This window comes from Myotis brandtii, unplaced genomic scaffold, assembly GCF_000412655.1.
Source record: "Myotis brandtii unplaced genomic scaffold, ASM41265v1 scaffold115, whole genome shotgun sequence".
NCBI classification, from domain to species: domain Eukaryota; kingdom Metazoa; phylum Chordata; class Mammalia; order Chiroptera; family Vespertilionidae; genus Myotis; species Myotis brandtii.
In genome coordinates this window covers 1,442,487-1,469,444 of record NW_005353967.1, presented here as the reverse complement: position 1 = coordinate 1,469,444, position 26,958 = coordinate 1,442,487, and the positions used below count along the sequence as shown (strand labels likewise).

At 41.0% G+C, this 26,958-nt stretch overlaps 1 protein-coding gene across 2 annotated transcripts in view; it reads left to right on the top strand.

Moving 5' to 3' along the window:
- Positions 1-6: 6 nt before the first annotated feature.
- Positions 7-26,958, top strand: part of DROSHA (drosha, ribonuclease type III) — a 111,488-nt gene continuing 84,536 nt past the window's right edge. The window contains exons 1-9 of one of the 2 annotated variants that reach the window (XM_005858113.2): positions 7-494; positions 6,020-6,112; positions 11,936-12,046; positions 12,276-12,507; positions 13,794-13,935; positions 16,214-16,368; positions 19,088-19,168; positions 22,565-22,651; positions 25,037-25,123. In XM_005858113.2, coding sequence (XP_005858175.2) covers positions 10-494; positions 6,020-6,112; positions 11,936-12,046; positions 12,276-12,507; positions 13,794-13,935; positions 16,214-16,368; positions 19,088-19,168; positions 22,565-22,651; positions 25,037-25,123 — 1,473 coding nt within the window. In that variant the 5' untranslated portion in view covers positions 7-9. Of the gene's footprint in view, positions 495-6,019; positions 6,113-11,935; positions 12,047-12,275; positions 12,508-13,793; positions 13,936-16,180; positions 16,369-19,087; positions 19,169-22,564; positions 22,652-25,036; positions 25,124-26,958 lie in introns of both variants that reach the window. The other variant, XM_014548481.1, reaches the window with a different exon arrangement.

Genomic DNA, 26,958 nt, shown 5'->3' with positions numbered 1-26,958 from the left:
CCGCCTCCGATGCCCTGTCCTAACAACCCCCCAGTCTCCGGAGCACCTCCTGGGCAGGGCACGTTCCCCTACATGATGCCCCCTCCTTCCATGCCCCATCCCCCACCCCCTCCGGTCATGCCCCAGCAGGTCAATTATCAGTACCCTCCTGGGTATTCGCACCACAACTTCCCGCCTCCCAACTTCAATAGCTTCCAGAACAGCCCCAGTTCTTTCCCACCCAGTGCTAATAACAACAGCAGCCCACATTTTCGGCATCTCCCTCCATACCCACTCCCAAAGGCTCCCAGTGAGAGGAGGTCCCCGGAAAGGCTCAAGCACTATGATGATCACCGGCACCGGGATCACAGTCACGGGCGAGGGGAGAGGCATCGGTCCCTGGACCGGCGGGAGCGAGGCCGAAGTCCCGACAGGAGAAGAGCAGACAGTCGCTACAGATCCGATTATGACCGCGGGAGAACGCCATCTCGCCACCGGAGCTATGAGCGGAGCAGGTAAAACTCGTGTTTTTTAATGAACTGAAGAGGCCCATACAGAGGCCGTTTCTGCTTATCGGCAAACCAAACCAAAAAGATCCTGCAGTGCATTTTGATGTATAAAAGGAAATAAAGCTTGTTTTGGGTTGTTTTAAAGAGGAAGGAACAACTGACAAGTAAAGAAATTGATGTCAGAAAAAGCCACTTTTGAAAAGCATTCCAAAATTATTAATGTAGATTCCTTTCAGTGGATGTAAGCTGATTACTCTGCATAATACAGTTGACATTTTAATGATGATCCAATGAAAAATCATAAATTTTTTGCATTATATTTAATTATGTTCAACAGCATCATCTCAGATTACAGTACTTGCATTCTTTTGGAATTGATGATCTGCCTATATTACCAATTAAGAATTAAACTAGTTAATGAGCAGAACTTGCTTTCTGATTTTTAGGATAAATGGAAGTTTATTGTACATTGCTGCCTTCTTGATCTGTTTCTTTATAAAATGAGCTTATATTATCCATTATCAAAGTTATAGTTTTCAGAATAGCTTTAACCCACTTTTGTTGCACTAAAACAAATTCATACTGAAGAAAATTGTATTTAAAAAATACTGTTCCATTCCAGGTTACATTTCCTTTTTTCAAAAGACCAAATACCTGTATATACAAGAGAATAAGGTTTTCAGCAGGTGTACTGAAACGGATCCATAGATGGCGTTCTAGAAATGCTCTGAAGTTATATGCAGAATTTTATGTGTATTTTTTTTTCTGTAAGTAAATCAGTACCTTACACCAGATTCTCAAGAGGTGGTGTGAGTCTGTTATCCCAAAAGTCTGAGAAGTCTTGGTTTAGGTGGAAAAATAAAAACAGACAGGTAATGATTGTATTAATGCTTACTTGTACCTTCAGTGAACTCTTTATATCGATAAAGATTTGAGGTTTTCCACTTGTCAAGCTGATAACAGTGCTTCTCCCTTTGTCCCCTGTGGCGTGTTTACCTTGGTTGTCTTGTGGACCTTCTGTGCTGCACACGTTTGAGCTCAGCACACCAGTTCACTTCTCGGTGTGGGATTGTAGGGAGCTGGTCTCAGCTCCTGGGCCGTTAGTGCACCTCTCGGTTTCCACATTTTTCTCATGGCTGTCGGTGTGATTCTGATTGGACATTTTGCCGGTAAATGGTGATGTGTTATTGCTTTTCCCTGATGCCAGTGGGAGGGTGAAGGGAATGTGTTTCCTGTGGAGATGATGGATTTGAGAGTCGGTCGTCTGTTAAGTCTTTTCAGTGTGAGTTACTATTTCTGGTCAATTTTGTTCTTAATTATTCTGTGATGGACTAGTTAGAGGAGGCCTGGGATGGTGTACTTTATAGTTTTTTTAAAAAATTCTTTATTGTTTAAAGTATTGCATATGTCTCCTTTTTCCGCCATTGACCTCTCCCTGGCCACTCCCACCCCTCAGTGCATGCCCTCACCCCCTCTACTGTCTGTGTCCATTCGTTATGCTTATATGCATGCATACAAGTTCTTTGGTTGATCTCTTACACCCTCTTCTCTCCCTTGCCTTCCCTTCAAGGTTTGATGGTCTGTTCGATGCTTCTCTGTCTCTGGATCTATTTTTGTTCATCAGTTTATGTTGTTGATTATATTTCATAAATGAGTGAGATCATGCGATATTTATCTTTCTTTGACTGGCTTATTTTGTGTAGCATAATGCTCTCCATGTCCATCCATTGAGAATGTCCATCAGTTGAGAATGATAACAGTTCTTTTTTTTTTTACGGCAGTGTAGTATTCCAGTGTGTAGATGTACCACAGTTTTTTAATCCACTCATCTGCTGATGGGCACTTAGGCTGTTTCCAAATCTTAGCTATTGTAAATTGTGCTGCTATGAACATAGGGGTGCATATATCCTTTCTAATTAGTGTTTCTAGTTTCTTGGCCAGACTGAAAACAGGCATCAGTCCCTCACCCAAGCTGGCCAGGCACCCCAGCGGGGACCCCCACCATGAAGGGGGTGTGGCCAGCTTGAAAACAGCCCTCAGCTCCTCACTCAGGTTGGCCACACACCCCCAGCAGGGACCCTCACCCCATCAGGGCGTGGCTGGCCTGAAAACCACCACAGGCCCCTCACCTAGGTCACCCCATGCCCCAAGGGAACCCCCACCCTGATCTGGGACACCCTTCACGGCAAACCATCCAGCTCTCACCTGTGCAACAGGCCTCTACCTATACTAATAAAAGGGTAATATGCTAATCAGACTGGGAGACCTTCCAGGAAACCTTCCAGATGTTCTTCTGGACAAAGCTATGGTGGCGGGGCCGAGGTAGAGGCAGTTAGAGGCCAAGAGGAGAGGGCAGTTGTGGGTGATCAGGCCGGTGGGGGGCGGGGCCGTTGGGCATAACAGACCAGCAGGGGGGCCAGTTGGGGCAAGCAGGCCATCAGTGGGGGTCAGTTGGAGGTGATCAGGACAGTGGGGGGGGCAGTTTGGAGTGAGCAGGCCAGCAGGGGGGCAGTTAGGGGTGAGCAGGCTGGCAGGGGAGGCAGTTGGGGGCAAGCACACTGGCACGGAGGGCATTTGGGGGTGATCAAGCTGACGGGGGAGCAGTTGGGGGCGAGCAGGCCTGCAGGCAGAGTGGTTAGGGGCAATCAGGCAGACAGGCAGGTGAGTGGTTAGGAGCCAGCAGTCCCAGATTGTGAGAGGGATGTCCAACTGCCAGTTTAGGCCCGATCCCTGCAAACCGGCAGTCGGACATCCTTCGAGGGGTCCCAGATTGGAGAGGGGCAGGCCGGGCTGAGGAACACCCCCTCCCCCGTGCACAAATTTCGTGCACCAGGCCACTAGTAGTTTTATGATACAAATCTATCTAAACTGGAAAGAGTTTGCTTCAGAGTTCAATGTGATTGTTAATAATCCTGTCGCTGGGGAGGCATTTTCCTGCAAACTTCAATATTCTAGGTTGCATTTGTTTTTCTGTTTTGGACTTAAGTTAGATCTGAGTTTTTAGGGCTCTGATGTAAAATCCTAAAATTTTCCATCCAGGCTTAGATTGGAGTCATGTGTTTGAAGAAACTCAGATGTCTTGTAAACTGAGGGGTCTATCAATAAGTGAAATGAAGTGCCAAAAGCATACTGTTATCCTCCATTACCCTAAACCATAACTCCTTTACTATGAAGGACCTATTTAGGCAGTTAGCTCATCTTTCTAAATGGCTTTATTTGTATTGAAGTTGTTTTATATGATGTTGTACTTGAGATGTTTGCCCTGGAGCCACCTTAGTGTCACAGTCACGTTATAACCAGCTCCCTTTGGAGTCTTCGGCAGGGAATCAGTCGCTGTCTCATATGGGATGCTTCTGTGAAAGACACATGGGGCACGTGAAGTCCCAGGGTAACTTCTGGAAGTATACTGGAGAAAACCAAAGCTTCACACATTGATGCATTAGATTGTGCTCAGTCTATGCAAATTCTATAGCCTGTCCTCTGACCACTTCTCCCCTTACTTCTTGGGGTAAGTGAATCTGTCCCTTTTCAAGTTCCACTTTCCTTCTTTTTCTCCTCCGAAATGTGGTTGAACAGTAATTACAAGGTCGTTTTAGGCAAACTATTGCTAGAGAAAGTTTGTGAGGAAGTGAATATATGTACTTGTTAGGAAAGGTCAGGGTGGCTCTGGGGAATGGGAAGAGAAACAGCTGCTGACATGGCGCACTGACCTTGCTGGGTGCAGCATGGTGAGGACGGTGCGTGGCTTCCCATCGTGAGTGGTGCTACAGCACAGTAACCCCATAGCTGGCCTGTTGTGTGCCGCCGGCGGAGAGCTAGTGTTCTGCACCTAAGGGATACCTTAGTGCTCGCAAACAAGGACGAGTCTTGAGAACAGTAACCTTAACATTGTTTTTCTTGCTTTAAAGGTGTTCATCATATTGTGTTTTCTAAGGTGATTTATATCCAAATCGGTCTTTTCAGTTTATACCCACACAGGTAGCAGTCATCAGCAGTGCTGTTCTTGAGTGCAAAATTCTGTTGCCTAGATGTTAAAAAACCAAAGAAAAAAAAATTAGGGATATCTTCTAAATAGAGTTTTTATTTGGAAATATAGGTAATTTAAATTATTCTTTTTAGCAGCCATACCACTACAGATTATATCTTTGTCATGTGGTACTGCTTACATGTTGGATTAATTGCCTAAAAATAAACTGGACTTTAGAAGGGTATCTGATAAAGTATGTAGATTCCCAAGCTCTGGCTACTTTATTTTGGATAGCTGGTGTATACCTGAGTCTTCTATATATGTCAAAGTACATTATTCAAAGGAGGCTTCCTTGTGGAGGGGGTGATTTAAAAAATATTTTTATTCATTTCAGAGAGGGGGAGAGAGAGAGAGAGAGAGAGAGAGAGAGAGAGAGAGAAACATTAGTGATGAGAGAGAATCATTGATCGGCTGCCTCCTGCACGTCTCACACAAAGGATCAAGCCCACAACTTGGGCATCAAGCCCGCAACTTGGGCATGTGCCCTGATTGGGAATTGAACAGTGATCTCCTGGTTCATAGGTCAACACTCAATCACTAAGCCACGCTGGCCGGGCAACGAGGGGGTGATCTTTAAGTAAAAACACAATTTTAGTTTTTTATATCTAAGTAGTGACCGATCTTTATCAGTTTTATGAGTCTCAGTTTCAAAGTATTTACACTTCTATTGGCTATTGGGGGATATTTTTGAGTTCAGACATTTTTATAGTCATTTGCTGTATTCAGGCTAACATGGCATTTTTTAAATTATTATTCTGAGATCAGGTGGTTAGTTTCCTTAGATTTAGTTCTGATTCAAACACACTAGAGTTCCGATTTTTGTTCCAGATCATTGTACTTATTAAATAGACTCAGAAGTTATTATTATTATTAAATTTGTCTAGTTTTACATTGGAAGGTTTTAAAATCCTTCCTATTTTTATAGTAAACTCAGGGTCTCCATTGAGAGTTTTTTGCTGATGAAAATTGCATTTAAAGGTACAGTGATGTACAGACTCATGGCATTACTGATTGCTACAACTACAACTCAGGCTGATAACCTGTAAGGGTTCAGAACTCTTTCATCATAGAACCGAGTTCTAATGCTTACTACCAAAGCTTTGATTTACATTTACTTGATGGCTGAAATTGAGAGTTTCCTAGAAATCAATAGGGAGTAGAATTCTTTTAAGTTTTCCCTATAGGTTACATAACTAAGAATTGGCTGGTTGAAGATTATGATGGCTAGAGAAGATTATGATGAAATTCCCTTTCTTGCTTTGCGTCAGGGTTGACTTCTTTCTGTAAAGAAAACAGCAAAAAATGTCCAAGTCAGTTAACTTCTGTAAAGTGAACAGCTCCTTTGTTCTCTAATAAATGAAGGATGAATAAAAATGCCCGTAGAGAATAATGCCTGAAAAATTCTTAGGTAAGGGCCATTGATTTAGAAGATGAATTCAGTGAAAAGAGGTGGTGTTTTTTAGTCTTTCTGTTGAAAACAGCTCTGTGTATTAATTCCTTTAAGAGAGCGGGAACGGGAGAGACCCAGGCACCGGGACAGCCGAAGATCACCATCTCTGGAAAGGTCCTACAAAAAAGAGTATAAGAGACCTGGAAGGTAAGCAAGGAGTTCACGCTGAAAGAAGTCATAGGAGTATCTCCGTGAATTCAGATTTTGTGCTTATGCAAGGTATCAGCCACGTCTCCAAAATAGCCCAAGAGTCTTCCAGAATGCCCTGTGGAAAGCTAAAGCAGCCACTGACTTAAAAACTTTACTTTCAAGATGTATTGATTATGCACAAGGGTAATCTTGATAAATTAGAAATTATATGGGCCACTTTTTCTGACGTCAATTGCTATAAAACTATGCATTAATAATGCAAAGTTTTTTTAAAAAAACTACACCTTGGAAATTCATAATTATGTTTTTAAATTTACTTGTTACAGAAAAAAGCAAAACTCCAGTCACACTTTATTTAGAAAAATGGGATTGAGATGTTATAAACTAAAACTTGCAGAATGTAATTAATTCTATACAGAGAAGTAAAATGCATGGTCATATATAATGGTAATTAAGAATAACATTGGGGTCTGACAGATTTGGGGTCAATTATTACTTCTCCCAACTATGTTATTGAATTGATTTATCTTTTTAAGCTTCAGTATCTATCTGAAGTAAGGATACTTATAAATGCCTTGAGTGGTGGAGGTCTTTGAGATAATACATGTAAACACTAGAACTGGGCCCAAAATTAATGCCAAATAAATGGTAACTGTGTATTTATATAATTATTTCCTGATCATTTGGCTCTAGAAATTGGTAGAGTACAAGAAAAGTAGAAAAAAGGATCTATATATATATATAAAAGCCCGGAGACCAGAACAGCGGAACGACCAGAACAACCAGAATGACCGGTGGCTATGATGCGCACTGTGGCAGCCAACCAGCCTGATCTGGGCCCCGCCCGCGGCCCCTCCCCCAAGCCTGCCCTGCCCCCATTGGCCCTGCCCCCTATTAACCCTCCCCACCCCGACCAGGGGTGGGGCGGCTGGACCCCACCTGTGCACGAATTCATGCACCGGGCCTCTAGTTTAAAGATAAAAGAGATTAATGAAATAGAAAACAGAACTGTAGCACTATAACTATTTGTAAACAGATGCAAGACTTTGAAAGGTCATACAATTTAAAAAGTGGCAAATCAAGAAAAGAAATACACACATTGCATTAGGTAAGAGAGAATATATCATGATAGGAATAAAGGAGATTTAAAATTTACAACACATTGACATAAGTTAGAAGCTTTATTTAAAAACTTTAGAAACATGGATGTGATGGGTTGATTTCTATGAAAACAAAAATTACAAACTTCACACAAGAAGCAGAAAATTTTAATAGACCAATAACTATGAAAAACATTGAAAGAATGGAATTTGTACCACCTACTAACAAGTTTTAAACTGTTCTAGAACTCCGAAGAAGATGGAAAGAAAGCTCAGTTCAGGCTGTGATATCAGGAAAACCCAGATGGCAAAACCTAACCAATGAAAAGAAAACTAAAACACAGTCTCGCCTATGAATATGGACATGAAAATCTGAGTAGTAGATGAGCAAGTTGTTTCCAGTAGTGTGTTAAAATAACTGAGAATGTATTCTGAGATTGCATGGATAGATGGGTTAGTATTAGGAAATCTGTAACTAAATTTTTGTGTCCTAATCAATAGATTTTTTTCAGTACCTGCCTATTAGATATTTCAAATAAAATGAGCATCGATTATGAGTATAAACTTCAGTAAACTAGGAATATAAGCAGACTTCTTTAATATGATAGAGGACGTTATTTCATGATGAACATTGTCGTCACCATCTCAAAATAACCTTACAGGCTTATTGAAACCTTACAGGCTTTCCCATACAAGTTAGAAAAAAGGCAGGGCTCCATTGCCTATCGCTGTTGCCTAACATTGTATAACTTAATCCACAAGCCAATGAAATACTTACATTACTGTGTCTCCCAGGTATTGTACTGGTGCAGGTGATATAGTTGTTAACAGATCCCACTTTACAGGAATCAGAAGGTTAAGTGCTGTGAGAAGTGATTTTTATAGATCAAGTACATGTTGCTCTGGGAATGCAGTGGTGAAAAACTCAGTCTAGGGTAGTCATAGAGAGATGGACATTTTACTGATACCTAAAGTATGCGTAGGGATGTACTATGAAAGGGGGAAGAGAAAAGAGCATGTGTGAAGGTCACAGTGTCGGGAAATGCTCTCTGAAGGTCAAGCCTGGAATGAATGACTTTAGAAGGTGTTTGTAGTAATTCAGAAAGAAATAATTGTGCCTAGACCTGGGCAATGACAGTAGTAATGGGGAGCGGTAGAGGTATTTTTGAGATAGAGTCAGTAGGACTTGGTAACTGATCCTGGGGGAAGAAGACTCAGTGAGATCTGATGTTCCCCATTGAGGGTGGGGAATACTAAGAAAGGCAAGAGGATGAGTTCAGTCCTGGGTATATGTAGTTGAGAATTTGTGAGACAACCAAATGGAATTGTGTGGTAGTAAATTGGATATATAGGTGTAAAATTCAGAAAAGAGATCCCAGTTGGAAAAACTACTTGCCATGGATTACATGAGATTAACCAGGAAGAGTTTGTTTGGTGAGAAAGGACCTGCGGAGCAGATGAGGGAGGAGATAAAGGTAGAAAAAAGCCAAGATATTGTGTTGGTGGAAACCATTGGGGACCCATTTGAGGTTGATGATTTTTAGTGTCGAGTATGGAAATCTCTTCAGTCTAGTGGTTTCTTCTCCAGTGCCCAGAAACTTGTGGAGACAACAGACATGGATTCTTTGAGTTCTCACCAATGCAGTAGGTGAGAAAAAAACTAGAGATGTAAATACTGTAAAGGAGGAAAAGTTATCATAGTTTATAATATAATATATTGTTAAGAAACAATTTCAAATTTGAATTTTGAAATTTGGAATGCCTGAGACACCTGAAAAAGATGTCCTATTAAAAAAGAAAAGAAAAACGAGTCCTAATTGATGTTTATAGTAGTCAACCCTGACTATCCATCATCCAGTATACCTGCCTAAAGGGGAGGGGATGAGGCTGCCTTTTGCCTGTGTTTCCTGATCATAGTAAACATTCGGCATGATTTTTAATACATGTCAAAATGTCTGTGCCAAGCAACCATATTAGCATTTACTACTTACTAGCTTTGTGATAATGGACAAGTGACATAATTCCTAATTCTGTTTCCTCTGGAGGGATGTGCATATCTGCCTCATAGCTTTCTTGTAAGGATTAAATGTGAGTGTCAGGAAAGTGCTTAGCAGAGTGTCAGGCTCACAGGAAGCACCTAAAACAAACAGAACCACACGACCGGGAGTTACGTTGCCATTATTAGCTATTGGTGTATCAGGAAAATTCAAGTGGATCAGTGAAGAAACAATGAGGATTAACCCACTGAAGTTGACAGTTATTTATAAAAAAAAATACTGAAATTAATAGCCTTCCTACATAAACCAGGAAAACCTACTTAGAAAGTAATGAAAAAAATGTAGATTCACTATAGAAACTTATACTAATTAAAATTCAATATCTTAATAAAACTTTAAAAAATATATAGAACAATGGGAAGGAAACATAAGTAGCTGATGACAAAGAGGTAATATAAAAGAGTGGAGGATATGCCATATTTCCATAGCGGAGGTGGAAGAATACCAGTTTTCTTCAAAATCTATAATTTTAATGTAACCAGTTGAAGTATGGGCTTTAGAACTTTATGAGTCACTAGAGGTCCAATGCACAAAATTCGTGCAAGAGTAGGCCTTCCTTTCCCCTGGCTGACGGCACCGGCTTCCCTCTGGCACCCGGGACCCGGGCTTCCCTCGCAGCCCCTACTTCGTCTGGAAGGACGTCTGGTCAAATTAGCATATTATGCTTTTATTATTATAGATTATTTGGAATAGAAATGAGAATAAGGAAAAAAATGAGAATGTAGCTTTAGTAGTATTAAATGTCCTATAAACACATAAGCGTTAAAACAATTTGATGTGGATGTAAATAGATCAATGAAACTAATACTGAGCAACAGTTAAGTATATATAAACATTTACATCTATCATAAAATTGTTTTTTCAAATCAGAGGAAAAACTGATGGGACAATTGGCAAGCCATTTGGAGGGAAAAACTGAAATTTATGCCATATATCATAAAAGGATGAAGTTAAAAAATTAAGTGTTATAAGTAACTGAAGAAAATATAAAATATTTACTTAACCTTGAGATGGGAAAGGATTGTAAGCATAACACTAAGGAAGAAGCATAAGTTTAAAAGTCTCTAGATTTGGCCAAATGAAAGTTATAGGTAGCAATAGGCAGTTGGAATGTAAAAGGAAAACAAAAAACTGAGAAAGGTTACAATACATAAGACACAAGAATGGTGATAATCTTAATAAAAAAGTCAATAAATAAAAGGACTACAATCCTAATTTTAAAAATATTGTCAAAGCATATGACTGGGAGGTTCATGAAAGAAGTGAACAAATAATGTGTAATTTTAGTAGTGATAAAAATTAGCAAGTTAGGTTTAATGAGATACTTTTTTCATCAGAGTGGCAAGATTAAAAACAATCATGTTGACAGGGTGTGTGGAAATGGGAACTCAATACGGTGTTGATGGTGGTCTAACCTGGTACTATCTACCTGTAGAGAAGCCTTGAGAAAAGTGCACACACACTCTTAGTGTGAAGCAATCTGACAAGTGTGCAGAGAACACAAGTGTAAGTGTGCAGAGAACACAAGTGTGTTCATGGTAGCATTGTTTACAATGGCAAAAAAATGGTGACAACCTAAATGATTGTACTCAGATTTGTTAAATTATGGTATATGCATATGAAATAATAATATGCATTTATTAAGTGGTTCAGATGTAGATGTATTGAAATAGAAAGGCTTTGATTTACCAATGAGTAAGAAGGACAGGCTATAGAGTAGCGGTCGCCCACCGGTGGTCCGCGGACCACTGGTGGTCGGTGAAGTCTGAAAAGTTGGTGACCGCTGCTATATATAGAGGTCTTTTTTGGTTGAAGCTTGTGTATATTTATATATATTCTTATATCTATACATTTTAACACAATAGTGAAATATGGTGGTTATCTCTGTGTGGTAGTATGGGTGATTTTAATTTTGTTAATGCTTAATTTTTTTCTTACAGTGAACAAATATACATTTTCCTTTGCAGTTACTTTTTTCTTCTGGTAACAAATGATGTGCATTATAATATTTAGAAGTTATATTAGTAAGTTCAGTATATATTTTCTTTCTAATCACCCACCTCTTCCCCCGATGAATACACACCTACATGCTCACACTTTCCCTGTCATAAAATTAGAAGTTAGTGGTAGGGTTGATGGAAGAGTTCATTAGTGGCTTTGATCCAGATGTACACATTCTTGGGTAATAGTGACTTTGTTAGTGGAGCTGCAGAGGCTGCCAGCATCACGCTCACAGAACAGGTCCCACCTAAATTTCTGGGGCTTAAATTAAAATCTATCCTGTAGGTTCTCCCTTCAGGCACATCCGTAAGTTGGGTCTTTGCAAAATTTAAACCCCAGAAATTCAAGGAGATAGAGTTGTTTTTATCCTTTCAACTGAGTTAATATTAGTATTTGTGGGGATCAGAATTAGAGAAAGTGGCGATTCATGAAGTAGTAATACCCACGTGTGGGATTCCGGAGAGACGGTTAGGGATGATGTAACTGGTTCACTTTTAGATTATGGTCCTCAGGCTAAAGTTATTCCAAGTTCAGACCATGTTTTGCGAAACCTTTTTTCCCTCAGCAGAGCAGGATGTGGAGGACTCAGAACTAGCGTTCTCATATGGAACTGCCTGTATGTAGACATTTCCAGATATTCCCCAAGTATCTTTCTCTTCTAGGAGTTACGGTTTGCCAGTTGTTCCTGAACCTGCTGGATGCACACCAGAATTACCTGGGGAGATTATTAAAAATACAGATTCTTGGGCCCCACCCCCGGAGACTGTGAATCAGTAAGTAGATCTGGGGTAGGGCCTGGGGATTTGTATTTTTAAACAAGTCACTTCAGGTGATTCTGATGCCACCAGACTGGTGTTTGGGGTTCGCTGGTTTAACAAAAAGTAAATGTGGTGGTTTGGCATGGCATTTTTATTTTATGTGAAAAGTGAACAAAGTGAAGTAGGATAGTTTTACAGCAGAAGAACCTTTTTAATAATTGGCCTCCTTCACCCCCTTTTGAAGTCGCTCCCCCAGTAGGGAGAAGAAGAGAGCTCGTTGGGAGGAAGAAAAAGACAGATGGAGTGACAGCCAGAGCTCTGGCAAAGAAAAGAATTATACCTCCATCAAGGAAAAGGAGCTGGAGGAGGCGCCGCCCGACAAGAACGAGGAGGAGGAGGAGGAGCTCCTTAAGCCTGTGTGGATTCGGTGTACCCACTCGGAAAACTACTACTCCAGTGACCCCATGGATCAGGTGGTAGGTCTGAGGCAGCAGAGAAGCTACAGACCGGCATCTAAACCCCGGCACTATGGGCATTTTGTGCTGGATAGTTCTTTTTGGTGGGGCCTGCCCTCTGCATTGTGGGATGTTGAGCAGCATCTTTGGGCTCCGCACTAGATGCCAGTAGAACCCCTCCCCAGTTGTGTTAACCAAAGCTGTCTTTAGAAATTGCCCATCTCATCTGTTACCTTTTCACACCTGCAAACTCCTTTCTGCCATGTAAGGTAACATATTCAGTTTCCGGGGATTAAAACGGGGACATCTTTGGGGATGGGGGTATTGTGGCTCAGCCCACCTACCCTGAGATGAGGAGGTCTCTGCCCCAAATCTGAAGGAAATCATGGTTTTATTAGCAAGGAAGAAGGGGATAGTGGCTGCCATAGGGGTTATTCTTAAAAGAAAACATCAAAGTTGTAGGCACTGAGGTTCAGAGAGTTTAAACAGGCAGAACTTTTATTTTTTCTTACATTTTTTATGGGTGTGTTAAAACTCCAGCATAGAACGACGGCTGATGGACCAGGAGCCCAGCATTTGCCTTTGCATCTTGTCATCTGGTGCAGTGAGGTATTGAGAATGTCAGTGTGGTCTCAGCATCACCAGTGTCAGTAATGAGGTGGGACTGAGGAAAAGCAATTACCCCCTTTTGGGTATACTGCAGATTGTAGGATTTGTTTTAATTTTCTTTTTACGTCTGAAAGGTCTGGTTCTTACATTTTGAAAATTATGTCAAACAGTATGGACCTTTAAGAAGATTTTCAGGCTGGGAAGAGAGTAGGGAAAAGTGGAAAACTTCCTCTAGGATTGTAGTACAGAACCCTGTGTTTGTGGTTTGTGGAGAGTGAGTGTGTGTGTGTGTGTGTGTGTGTCTCCGTGTATATGGGTGTATGTGTGGGATATATAGGATATTTCTCTTTGATCATCGGATTAATGTGGAAGACAGACTTTCAGGTATTATGAAATCAGGGGGTCATGATTTTCTTTGTCATTTCAAAAAGGCAAAGACAAACAGTCCTCATGTTTGTGAATGTTGGCAGAGTGCCCCCTCATGTGACAGCATGGATGTGTGTTTGATTCACAATTCTCAGCATTGGGTGTTTTTACCTATTTGTTAAATTGAGGGTTGAAAATGGCAGGTTGCTGTTACAAATCTTTGATTATTTGTGAGGTCTTAAATTTCTTTGGAAAGACTATTTTTTTAATATAGATTCTAATACTGATTTTTTAAAACATAGATTCTAAAACTGATCCTTTATTTTTCAAAGGGGGATTCTACTGTAGTTGGAACAAGTAGGCTCCGCGACTTATATGACAAATTTGAGGAAGAGCTGGGGAACCGGCAAGAAAAGGCCAAAGCCGCTAGGCCCCCGTGGGAGCCTCCCAAGACAAAGCTGGATGAAGATTTAGGTGAGTCAGCAGCTACCAGACCAGACCCTGTGCTTTTATTACTGCTTCATCTGGGACCTTTGGGATGTGTCCTTGGGCATCCTAGATTAAATTCCTCCCTCTCATTTTATTTTATTTATTTATTTTTATTTTTATTTTTTAAAATATATTTTTATTGATTTCAGAGAGGAGAGAGAGGGAGAGAGAAATAGAAACATCAGTGATGAGAGAGAATCATTGATCTGCTGCCTCCTGCATGCCCCCCACTGGGGATTGAGGACCGCAACCCGGGCATGTGCCCTTGACCAGAATCAAACCTGGCACCCTTCAGTCCGCAGGCCGATGCTCTATCCACTGAGCCAAACCAGCTAGGGCTCATTTTGTTTTCCTTAAATATAGTCAGCAAAATACATAGCAATGGAACTTTCTTCTTTTTGAAGTTAGTTTTTCCCAGTCACATGCAGCAGAATTCATAAGAGATCTCATTTGCAAGGCACACTAATAATTGTGTTCCTTGTAGAACTGTCTAGTATTAGAATCAGAGGGACCAGATAGTCTAGCCTCCCACCAATCGCGGGGGCCTGTTCTCAGTTCCTGGTGCCTCTGACAGGCAGGCCTCCCCTCGGGGCCCTGCCCACTGTCAGCTGTTCCTGAGTTGATGAGCAAGTGCAGCTGTAGCCCAGCTCTGTTGGAAGGCATCTCTCTACTCGCAGAGACACTTTCCATAGCTTTCTCATATGGTGGTTTATTTTATCAAGTGTCTGAGGTTCCAAGTAGATGCTGAGATCTTTGAGGATAGAAATGCTTTTTGCCACTTTGTGTCCTTGGCCCCTAACAGAATGCCATGCTCAGCTGAGATATTCCTTATGCGTTTTCCTTTGTTCTCTGGCTCTCTGTGCCACCTTCACTGTGTCTCCCAGGCTGAGACGCAGTGTCTATGGTGGGTAAAAGCACTCACTGACCCGGCTGGCCTGGATTCGAGTCCCTTCTCCTCCATCTGACATGCGACCTTCAGCAAGTGACTTAACTCTCTCTGCCTCCCTTTTGTCATCTGTAAAAAAGGGATGACATCGGTCTCATGGTGTACACTTGAAAATACAACTGTGTAGGGGTTGGGTTATGTTTTTAAAAAATATTTTTATTGATTTCAGAGAGAGGAAGGGAGAGGGAGAGAGACATAGAAACATCAATGTTGGGAGCGAATCATTGGCCAGCTGCCTCCTTCATGCCCCCCCACCAGGGATCGAGCCTGCAACCTGGGCATGTGCCCTGACTAGGAATCTTAACGGTGACCTAGTGCTTCATAGGTTGATGCTCAACTATTGAGCCACACTGCCTGGGTGGGGTTGGGTTTTATTACTGTGCATTAATCTTTTGTAGGATTAATCTAAATTCTAGATCTGTTTTTTAATTGTGCTAAAATACACATAGCACAAAATCATTTTTAATTACAGTTCAGTAGTGTTAAGTACATTTCACATATCTCCAGACTCCTTTTATCCTGCTAATCTGAAACTGTTCCCATTAAACAGCAACTCCCATCTCCCTCCACCAGCCCCTGGCACTGACCATTCTACTTTCTCTCTATGAATCTGACTACTCTGGGCACCTCCTATAAGAAAAATCACACAGTGTTTGTCTTTTTGGACTGGCGCACTTAGCATAATCCTGGGTCTGTTTTTATCCAGTCACTTTCAGAGTCTAAAATCTTTTATTACTACTATTGAGAGAAACATTTAAACTCGCGTCTGGCGTTCAGAGCCATCAGTCTGGCAGTCATGACCCTTCAACCCTCACCCCCAGGATGTTTCTGCGGGGCCTTTGCTGCAGCCTGTGTCCCGTGCTCTCGCCTCCATGCTTTTGCGTGCAGTGTTCCCTCTGTTCCTTTCCTCTTGCTGCCTCCTCCTCTGCCACCCACCCCACCTCCCTGCCTGGGTGGTGTGCACCCGTTCCAGAAAACCGCCAGTGACCTTTCCAGATCAGGGACTTGCTCTTGTCTGAATTGCTGCATCTTTTAAAATATGTAATCCCATGCTACTGTGGCTTGCATATTCTCCAGCACCAAGCCTTTCTCTGTAAAAATCTTTGTTTGCTTTCCCAGCGAGATCGTGACTTAGCATTATGGGCTGTATGACTTTTCATGGTATTGCTGAGCAGAGTGCTTGGCACTCAAATATTTGCTGAAAGGATAAACAACTGTCCTTGCATTGAGAGGTTTGGGTCATTGGGAAGTCTCCGAGTGTAACCATCTTGTGAATTTCTTCAGCCTCTCTCCGTGTTTGCCCCTCACCTCTGTTAGAAAGTTCCAGTGAATCCGAATGTGAGTCTGATGAGGACAGCACCTGTTCTAGCAGCTCCGACTCTGAAGTTTTTGACGTCATAGCAGAAATTAAACGCAAAAAGGCCCATCCCGACCGGCTTCACGATGAACTCTGGTACAATGACCCAGGCCAGGTGCGCATGTGTTTTATGTTCTTGCTGGGAAGGGTGCAAACCACACGTCACATTTATGACTCCAGGTCCAGAAGATGCATGTCGGCTGGTAGCGAAACTGAATTTTCCTCTGGGCACTGTGAGCCATTCTTCAGAGCTCATTTCCTCCAGCTTCAGAGTGCGGCTCCAAAGCATAAGCACCAGAGCAACTGTGCCTTGAATCATTTTTGACGACGTTGGTAAATCCTGGGTTAGGGAACTGGATAATGGCGCTGCCTCATTAAACTTGCAGTAAACGGAAGGAGACAAATGGTAGAGTGAGGGCGAGAGGACTTGCAGGTCTTTTTAAAAGTAGTTCGTCTGGAAGGCATCTTACAGCAATATAATAAACAATGTCTTCAGTCCTATAAAACTTCACATTTCTTAGTTAGTAATAGTCACAGTTCCATGGAAGCTCCCTTCCTTGTTAAGTATGTTTGAGCTAATGATGTCATCGCTGGACATATTTTTATTTCTACTTAGGGTTTTCTTACGAAGTACTACATAATACAAAATAGTATCTTTATAAGAGATTGGTATTTTACAAATATACAACGCAAGAAAAATAGCATCTAACGCATATAAAGTTATTAAGCGTAATAAAACACATACCTATAAAAAGATAATTTACAATTGAAATAAATTCATACCATTCTATATTGAATGTTCTTTTGGCTCTTATTAGAGGATGGCTAACTAAACTGTCTTTCTCAATAGAATTCATATAGTTAGAATGCCCGACAGAAATGCACTTTGTGGTCCCTTTTGCTCTCTTGGAATTGAGCAGAAGTGTTTGCAGTTGTCAACGCATTTTGAAACTTACTTTGATATATTAATCATGCATATGATCTCTTAAATAGCTTCAATGAGTTTTAATTCACATACCGTATAGATTACACACAAAGTGCACAATTCAATGTTTTTTAGGATATTCACAGGACTGTACAGCCATCATCACAATCCAATTTTAGAGCATTTTCATCTCCCCTGGAAGAAATCCTATGTCCATCAGTAGTCACTCCTCTGCCCCCCAGTGTGCGTGTGTGTTTTTTTAATGGCCTATTCTCCTGTGCAGAGCCTGCCCCTTGGTTTCTGAGGGTTCTTAGTCCATCAGAGCACCCTCTGCAGCCTCACCATTCTGTTCACTAGATCTGGTGTTGTGTCCTCGGTACAGCCGAGCCTTAAAAGGGCTGATCTGTGTCAGGGCCCAGCCCCTGGTAGAGGCAGGAATGTGGGGTGTCTGTCTGCTCCCTTGAAAATCAGTGAGCACGAGGTGATCTTCCACATTTTCCCTCATGAGTTGTGACCATCACTGGGCGTGTGCTGTGACTCTTGAGGGCTCCCCATCACATCTCTGTTTGCCAGCTGTTACTTGGGATAATCACCCGATCTTTTTTAAGGTAACAATGTTATTTCTCTGATGTACCACCTGGAGCTTTAGATTTCCCAAAAAGGTAAAGAAAGTTATAGTTTTTCACTTTAATATTTTTTTTCAAAGTTGTATTGAGATATTGTCATTGGACACAATGAGTCACAAATCCCTAGAACTTTAAAGAAATATGTGTATGTGTTTGTGTAAATATATATGTTATAATGTGTTATATATATGTGTGTGTGTGTGTGTATTTATTAATACAAAGAGAGTAAGAAATGGAATTCAGCTTCCTTATTCTTCAAACTGATGCTCCGGTCTCCTTTTGATTCCGTGTTGCCATTTATGTTGAATAAAGTCATGAGATGACTCTTAAGACCCTTTAAGATTTGAACCTCAGTTCTGCTTGTTTGGTCTTCTTGCTCACATAAATGACCCACTCCATCGAGGTGGCTGTCATGTCCTGGGAGCATCACCTTGGGTTTCTTCCTTCGCTTTGTTCCTCATGCTGGTGCCTCAAGTAGCATAACCATCTGCTTTTCCTGTCCTGTTCAGCTGTTCAGATAGTTCGTCTCTTTGAAGCCAGTGGTGTCTTCATCTGCACTGACAATTTTTCCATTTTCTTTAAAATTACTAAGCATATTATATGTATGCTATTTCTTACCTAGAATAAATATTCCTTGAGTACATGGACCCTGAGCTATTTATCACTCTCCCCTCCCCAGTGCTTAGCAGTCATCTTTCCACCCAAGAGTCACTCAGGCATTATTCCCTTATTGAATCCTGTGGGTAGAGTCCAGGGCAGTGAAATGAATTCAGGTGAAAAACCAGACATCGGCTCACCTGCTTAGTGCTGAACGTTTTCCTGGTTCTAGCAGGCATTTTCTTCTCTATGCTTCAGATACCTTTATGTTTCTCTTTTGAAAACATTTAATCTGGTTACCTTCAAAGCATTTTATGTGCTTCAAAGTATATAAAATATGCTTTTCTTTTGTGAAGAGCCATTTTTCCTGAAATAAGAAATAGAAGGGACATACTAAAAAGTGGTTGGAGAAGATGGGGACGAGCAGTGCGCAGACACTGATATTTTCTGCTTGGCTGCACAAATCACTGGGGGATCAAGCGTTGCCTTACAGTTTCCTTTTACCAGACAGTGTGGACAGTGTGCAGCTTTATTGGTTTTGGATCATCCGTGTAATTTTCTAACTGTGACAGCCTCTTCAGAGCTTCAGGACTCCTGATGTTAAAACCCACATAATTCCATGGAACATCAGCTTGCATGGTGGGGACTTGCCCCCAATAAAACTAATTCCTTTCTGTCTCTGACAGATGAATGATGGTCCACTCTGCAAATGCAGCGCAAAAGCCAGACGCACAGGAATTAGACACAGCATCTATCCCGGAGAAGAGGTAACGGCTGTGGGTTGTTACATTTGTATGCACCGAGAAGCCAGCAGTAGACAGTGCCGTTGCTATTCTTTCCCCTGTAAATGAAACAAGACCATTGAAAAGTCTTTTCGTATTCCCCAATAGTCTCCGGTACTGATAATTGGAGAAGAAAAGTACTTGGGTTTGGATTTGGAGTGGGGAATATCATCAAGGAAGCCATCAAATAGGTCAAGTGTCTTTGAGCTGGTTTTTATTCTTTTAAAACTGTACCTGGTGTAATATTTTTTCTATGTTCTTATCACAATTGACTCTGAAGTACCCTGGAGAAACGATCTCTCTAAAGTGTATAAGGTACATGTCCGCTTTCCTTGGGGGACGTGGGAATGCTGTTGTATTTGTTCACCTGTGTTCCCACTACACTGAGTAGCACATGGACTGTTCTAGCTCTGTGCCCCAGCCCTGGTCCATCAGGGACACTCCAAATATGCTTGACTGATTAAGTTGAATACTTTTAGGCAGTTTCATCAATTCCAGATACATTTGGGGACCAGGGCAATGACCACTGGGTGGATTTGTAAACAGAGTGGACCTATTGTAAGCCGGACCTCGATGAAGATTTTGTTTGCTACCTTGGCCTCATGTCCCCCACTCTACGGGGGAATGAGGACAGTCATTCAGTGTCTGAGAATTAGTGTTGATTCAGATGCTGTGTCAGCATCTGAACTGTCAGGATTTCCTCTTTCCCTAGTCTACTGTTACTTGGGTAAATGGCCATAGGTTCTTTGGGGAAGGACAGTGTTGTCATGAACATTTTTGTTTGTAATGGTGTTGCAAGGCTTCCTGGTAACTGGCCACGTCTTTAGTCAATGGATATCAGTTCAAAAACTTGATCAGGTCTGGAACTGGGCAAGGGAACATGACTTATTGGAGCAACCTCCCTTTAGCCACTTGGTTATCACTCTTGATTTCTTCTGTTGGTACAAACTAAGTTGGTATTCTTGTCAGCTACCCATCTATTTTGTGCCCAAGGACACCATGTTCTGTTGACTCTTGCATGACTGTGTGTCAGATTCCCTGGGCTGCCCCTTCGATCTTGCTGGTCCTAATGATAATTGTGTGACCTAGCTTGTAACAGCCCCGTCGTCTGTCTGGCCTCCCTTGTTTCAGAGTCCTTTCATATGGTTGCTGTCAGCAAGCTGTGCTCTGTGACAGCCTCTCTAGTCAGCCCTGGAGAAGGCCCAGACACTCTCAGACACTGAATGACTGTCTGAATGACAGAAGGCCACCCCTGAACCAGCACATTCCTTTTGATCCTGGTAGCTGTCCTGTCCTCTGTACTTCCCATAGAATTTGATTATCTGGTATATTTTTTCAGTCATAGGTATTATGTCCATTCCAATGTGCCCACTTCTTTGAATCTTTGGATTTCTTCCTCCTCTGTCCATCATGACAGTTTTGGTATTTTGACTTTACTCTGTGTGGGCCATCACTTTTTCATGCTTTTAGGAGACACCCTAGAAAGGGGTTGCCAGCATCTCCTGGCATCCTGGAATCCTGAATGCTCCCAAGTCAGTAAAGTCTTCCTTAACCAGTGTGTGTTCTGGCCCTTTTGGTCAGGCACTCTCAGCCTCCGGTCCTGTGCAGACTCCTGCTGACACACGCTGGCTAGTGCTTACAGGCCCTCTGGGCATAAACTCCTCCCAGCACCTCCCCAGCTGGGCTCTGCCGCGGAAATGACCCTAATTATAGGTCTGTCAGCCAGGAGGGGAGACTGATTCGGTACTGGGGTGGGGATGTTTTCAGGTCCCTGACTTTGGCATAGCAGACCTATCTTGGTTGGGTGTTAATTGTCTTTTAGGTCCACCCACTCTGACTTTGATAAGCCCTGGGCTTGGTCCTGATTTGCTCTGACCTCTCACTGCAGGTGAGAGCTTCTTTGTGTGTCCCAGCACGCCCTCTAGTTTTCCCATCTGGCTTTCAGTTTCCTTTCTCCTCTGCTGTTCACTTCTATAGAGCAGGGGTGGGGGACGTCCAGCCTGTGGATCTTATGATGCCTATGAAATCATTTGGTCTGGCCCTGCCAAGGCATTAGGGGTGAGTTAATGAAATGTTTGACCAAGTATAGCAGGCTAATGTTTAAGTTGATAATCTTGTATGGCCCGAGAATGATGTTATAAGTATCTAAATGGTCCTTGACAGAAAATAGGTTCCCATCCCTGCTGTAGATTAATTCATATACCTGGGAACTTGTTAGAAATGTAGGTTCTCAGCTGCTTCAGCTTCTGAGTCAAACTCTGGAGATGGGGAGCAAGCAGTCTGAGATTTAGCAAGCCCTTCAGGTGATTTAACTAAAGTTTGAGGAGTATGGTAGAGTAGCCATCTATCCATTGTCCTTAGAGCTACTATTCTCTCATAGTCTTAAACACCTGCTTCCATTGGTACAGCCTCCCATTTCATCGTCTTTGAAAGTTTCAGTAGGTGTGCCATCCGGTGCCAGGGGCTGTGTGCTCCACCTACCCCCATGATGGGGTCTTTATTGCCAGTTGCAGGGTAAGTGATTTCTCTCCCAAACCCCATCTTATCTCTCCTGCTTTTTTGAGTCACTCTTGGTACCAACTGTCCCACACTGGATTTTCCAGAAGCAGATGCTAAGATGGAGTTTGGGGCGCATGATGTTTCTTTGAAAGGAAGAAGGTATAAGCAGGATTGGACAGAGGGATTAATCAAACTATGAGTCAGCCCCAACAAAGCCCCATCAGCCGAGGAATGAGTATTGTCCATTGACTTGGGCTTCGCTGGCTGGGCCTTCATATTTCTCTCCACAGTGGGCAGCGGTCCTTCCGTGCATGGTCTGGGGCACGCATCTCTGTGTCCGTCACAGCACACCCACAGTTCAGTCCACTGATGCTTCTTTTGCTCGCTGTCAGTTTTCCTTTTCCTGACTTAAGCTCCAAGATATCCTGTCCCACCACCTCTCACGCTTCTTCATTTCTGGTCCCTTCTGTTTTCACCAGCATGTTTAATCTTTTCCCTATCTCCCCCACCCCCATTAAAACCTACTGCTAATCCCCCGGAGGTGATTTTTCCTGCCCCTATTTTTTCAGTTTATTGGGAGTTTAGCCAAAGTTCAATTATTGTGTTATTTTACCAAAAAAAATAAAAATATATAAATTTAGATCTATAAAGATCTTTATGTTGTCGCAAACTGTCCTATTGCACATGAAGAAATGAATTGAATACTGGGGACCAGCTAGCCCTTTTTTATTCGTCTAATTAATGGTAGAGTGAATACTGTTCTTTCTTGCTACCCGGTGATAGAACCTCTTTAGTTAGACATGCAGCTAGAAAATACAGTCTAACTTAAGTAAAAATACTTTGCTTATTTACTTTCAATATCACTTATGTTCTTTCCCTCAGGCCATCAAGCCCTGTCGTCCTATGACCAACAATGCTGGCAGACTTTTCCACTATCGAATTACAGTCTCCCCTCCTACAAACTTCTTAGTAAGTTCCTTACAAAATCAGATTTCATTTATTTTAAAATGTAAATAGGTTGAATGTGTGTAACTAGGTTAAAATGTGAATAGACTAAATATTGATTCATTTCTTAAATGTTCTTTTTTAAAAAATATCCTATTTTTATGTTGATAAAATTGGCCTTTTATCATAATGACATTTATTTTTACTTTTTTACCAGATTATTTTTGGTACCTTTTTTCATTTATATTGTTGGTACCACATAATAGTCAAAAAATTGTGGCACTGTGGAGTTGGAAGAATGCATAGAACAATTTCACATCTCTTAAAAATCAGCAAATAGATTATATGTTATCTAGTGACCCAAATAAGAACATCTATTGTATCTACCAGTATTTCAGTAATAATAATACTTAATACTTGTTGACTATGGTATTGGGCACCATTCTGAGTATTTGACATGTATTAACTTATCTCTCACAACAAACTGATGAAGCAGACACTGTTATCTCCATTTTATAGGTGGAGCAGTAGAACATATTTTACAGATGAGGTTAAGTAGCTTGCTCAAGATTACTAGTATTCAGGTAGGAAGTGGCAGAGTGCAGATTTGAACCTATGCAGTCTGACACCATTGTGTATGGCTGTATGCTATTCCACTATGTTATACTGCCTTTCGTAGTATAAAATTTTATTAGTTCTGGTTACTTGTATCATCAAGAGATTTCAATTTCAAAGTTAGATATTAATAATTATATATTTTAACTTTATTGAGCTATAATTCATATACTTTAAAATGTACCCATTTAAAGTGTATATTTTATATTTCATCTTTTCACTGAGTTGTGAAACCATCATCACAGTCTAATTTTAGAACATTTTTATCATTTCCAAAAGAAACCCTGTACTCAGCAGCAGTCAATTCTTTCCCACCCCCAGCCATCAGCAACCAATAAGATGCTTTCTATTATTTGCGTATTCTAGATATTTAATATGAATGGGGCCATACAATATATCATCTTTTTGGCTTCTGATTTCACTTAGCATAGGGTTTTCAAGATTCACCCATGTTGTAACATGCAACTTCATTCCTTCTTATGACCAAATAATATTCCATTCTATGGATATACTGTATTTTATTTATCCATTCATCAGTTGATGAACATTTGGGTGGTCTCTACTTTTTGGCTATTATGAAAAATGCTTCTGTGAATGTTTGTGGACAAGTTTTTGTGTGGATGTATGTTTTCATTTGTCTTGGGCATAAACCCAGGACTGGGGTGCTGGATTGTTTGGTAACTCTATATTTAATATTTGAAGAACTACCAAACTGTTTTCCAGAGGGTTGTACCATGATTATTTCATTAGAAGTTCTTTTCATTATATTTAATTTAGACCAACTTTGTTGAATCATTCAAATAGAAAGTAACAGTAATATTGACAAAACAAATAACGTACGTTTGGATATTCTTTAGTTCTCTCCCTGTCAAGTTCTTTGTGTGTGATGTGTGTGTGTGTGTGTTTGTGTGTGTGTATGAAATGTTCAGTGCCTATGTAAAAAACATATCTTTTAGGTTATTAGTCTTGATAATTCCATATTTAGCATTTAGGATTAAAAATGGTGGGTTATAAGAATGGCATAAGGAAGAGTCTCATGCATAGAGCAACATTTGTATGTTTTAATTACAGATTCAGTTTTCAGTAATTAAGATCTTGGGCATCATGCAGGAATTGATTTGTTGCACATTTGGTGGGTTGCTTCTCCTAGGAAGGCCTGGGAATGGAACTGTGAGGGCTGAGATCTGGCACCTGGCCCTTTCAGAGCCTTCCAGGTGGTTAGTCTACTCTTGACCATCATGATGCTGAGTCTTTTTTTCACTTCGAGCTTTGAGTCAGCTGCGTTATTATCTTATTCTTGTTAGGACTTCTGTTAGTTCAGAAATATAGATCAATAAGAACAGGACTGGTAGTATTGTGGGTTAAATAAAGCAAGTTCCTAGAAAATGAAGTCAGATAGCCTTTCCCCCCATTTCTGGCATCTGTAACAAAATGTCTTGATTGTCTCAGTATATAAATATTACTGAAGCCAGAGAATTCCACCAAGCCAGACAATTTCTCCTAAAATTAAACTTTTAAGTTCTCCCTAGTGTTTGGACAAACATTAAGAAAGTTTGTGGAGTCCTGATATTTTTCCTGGTGTTTGCTTGTGTCCTGATGAATATCTGCACATGCAAATCATGCTGTTATTTAATTCAAGCGTGTGTTTCTGTCTCCCTAGTGTTTGGACAAACATTAAGAAAGTTTGTGTTGTCCTGATATTTTTCCTGGTGATTGCTTTGTGTCCTGATGAATATCTGTACATGCAAATCATGCTGTTATTTAATTCAAGCATGTGTTTCTCTTTGCTTTCAGACTGACAGGCCCACTGTTATAGAATATGATGACCATGAGTATATCTTTGAAGGATTTTCTATGTTTGCACACGCCCCTCTAACTAATGTAAGTATGTGCTCATTGGCTGGCTTTCCCTGTCCCTGCACCCCCACTTTCCCTGTCTTCCCTTCATTCTTCTAAAAATCAAAATAAATTTCCTTTCTCCTGACTTCTAAGTAACATTTACTTTGTGTCCTCCCTCTGCCTGAGCTGCAGGAAGTCTATGGCAGTCTGTGTCAGGTGGGAGTGTGACATCTGTGCTAATGAGTCACAGGTTTGTTTCCCATTAAATGGTGTAAGTAAACGTGTCAGAATAACATTTTGAGAGTGTGAAAGATTGAAAAAGAAGGATTAACTGTGGAGTAACGTGTCAGAGCTATTTGGGGGTGGGTGTCCTTCAAAGGAAAGTTGGAAAGTTTTAAGAAGAACTTGCTGTTTAGTCTCTGAGCAATAGAAAAAGAAATAGAACTGGTTTAGGACATCTGGAATCTGAATTAATTTCCTGCAGTTTTCTGCTTTTCAATACCAGGAATATGTCTTCTTTAAGGGGCTTTGCCTGACATACAGATCTATGATGTTTTTATACAGGTATTAAGGCTGCTCTGTTAGTAAGCGGTTCAAATGGAAGTTCTGTATCTATGAGTCTAAAGCTTTGTCTCAGAGCTGGCAGTCTTGGGAATTGTCATGGAGTGAATTTGCTGGCGGCTCAGGGAGAGTGCAGCAGTATACTTCATCCAGCCTAGACGTCGTTATAGAACTTACTGAGTTATAGCTATGGTGTAGCTACCTCAAAATAGAATGTTCTCTAACCTTTCTGGTTTGGTTACAAGAAATTATACAGTTTGAAAAGTTATTTTAGTATTGTTTACTTAAAACTTGAAATTTTGTTCCTCTGGAGAGTAAAGATTCACATCTTTGCCAAACCTTGTTTCTTTCTATCCTTTCTTTTTTTCTTTATAAGTGGACATGATTCCATAGTAGTGATGCTAATTTAAAACAAATTGTCTTTTTATTGTTTTTATTCCACAGTATATTTTATCCTAGACAATTTTCTTTGAGAAGATGAGTACATTGTAAATGTAAAAATAAAATCATTTGATAATACATACCACGTTTACCTCCAGGATGGACCATAGTATACAAAAGGGTATAATATTGGACCATTCTTTATTTTTTTAAATTAGGTATAATCCTATCTAATAATAGAGAAAAATGGTAATTAGCGTACCTCCGCCTACCCTTCCCATTGGCTAATCAGGGCAATATGCAAATTAACTGCCAACCAAGATGGCGGCCGGCAGCTGGGCAGCTTGAAGTGACCAGGAGGCTTGCTTGCTTCAGTGACGGAGGAAGCCAATGTTCCCCGCTGCTGGGGTCCAACCCCAGCAGGTCCAGGGGTCCCCAAAGGTGTGGACGGAGTCGGCGAAGAAGGAATGACACGGAGACAGCCTTCAGTTGATCAGCAGCCTAGCCAGGACCTCTAGCCAGGATCTCCAGCCAAAGTTCTGGTCGGAGTTCTGGTTAGGAACTGATCAGGATCTGATGTTTATTGTCTTGTTACATCTATATTTATACCAGCCGATTTTAATCCAGTGCACAAATTTTTGTGCACCGGGCCTCTAGTTAATATATAACATTGTATTAGTTTCAGATATACAATATAATGGTTCAATATTTGTATATATTGTGAAATGATTATCACAATGAGTCTAGTTAACATTTGTCACCTTACATAGTGACATAATTTTATATTGGACTATTCTTAAACGATCTATATGAAAAGGCATTAGGAGGTTTTTGAATTTTGATGGTTTTGTTGTCTTTGTAAATATATTTTTTTAAAAATTATTTTTTTTTGAGGGGAGAGAGAGAGAGAGAGAGAGAGAGAGAAAGAGAGAGAA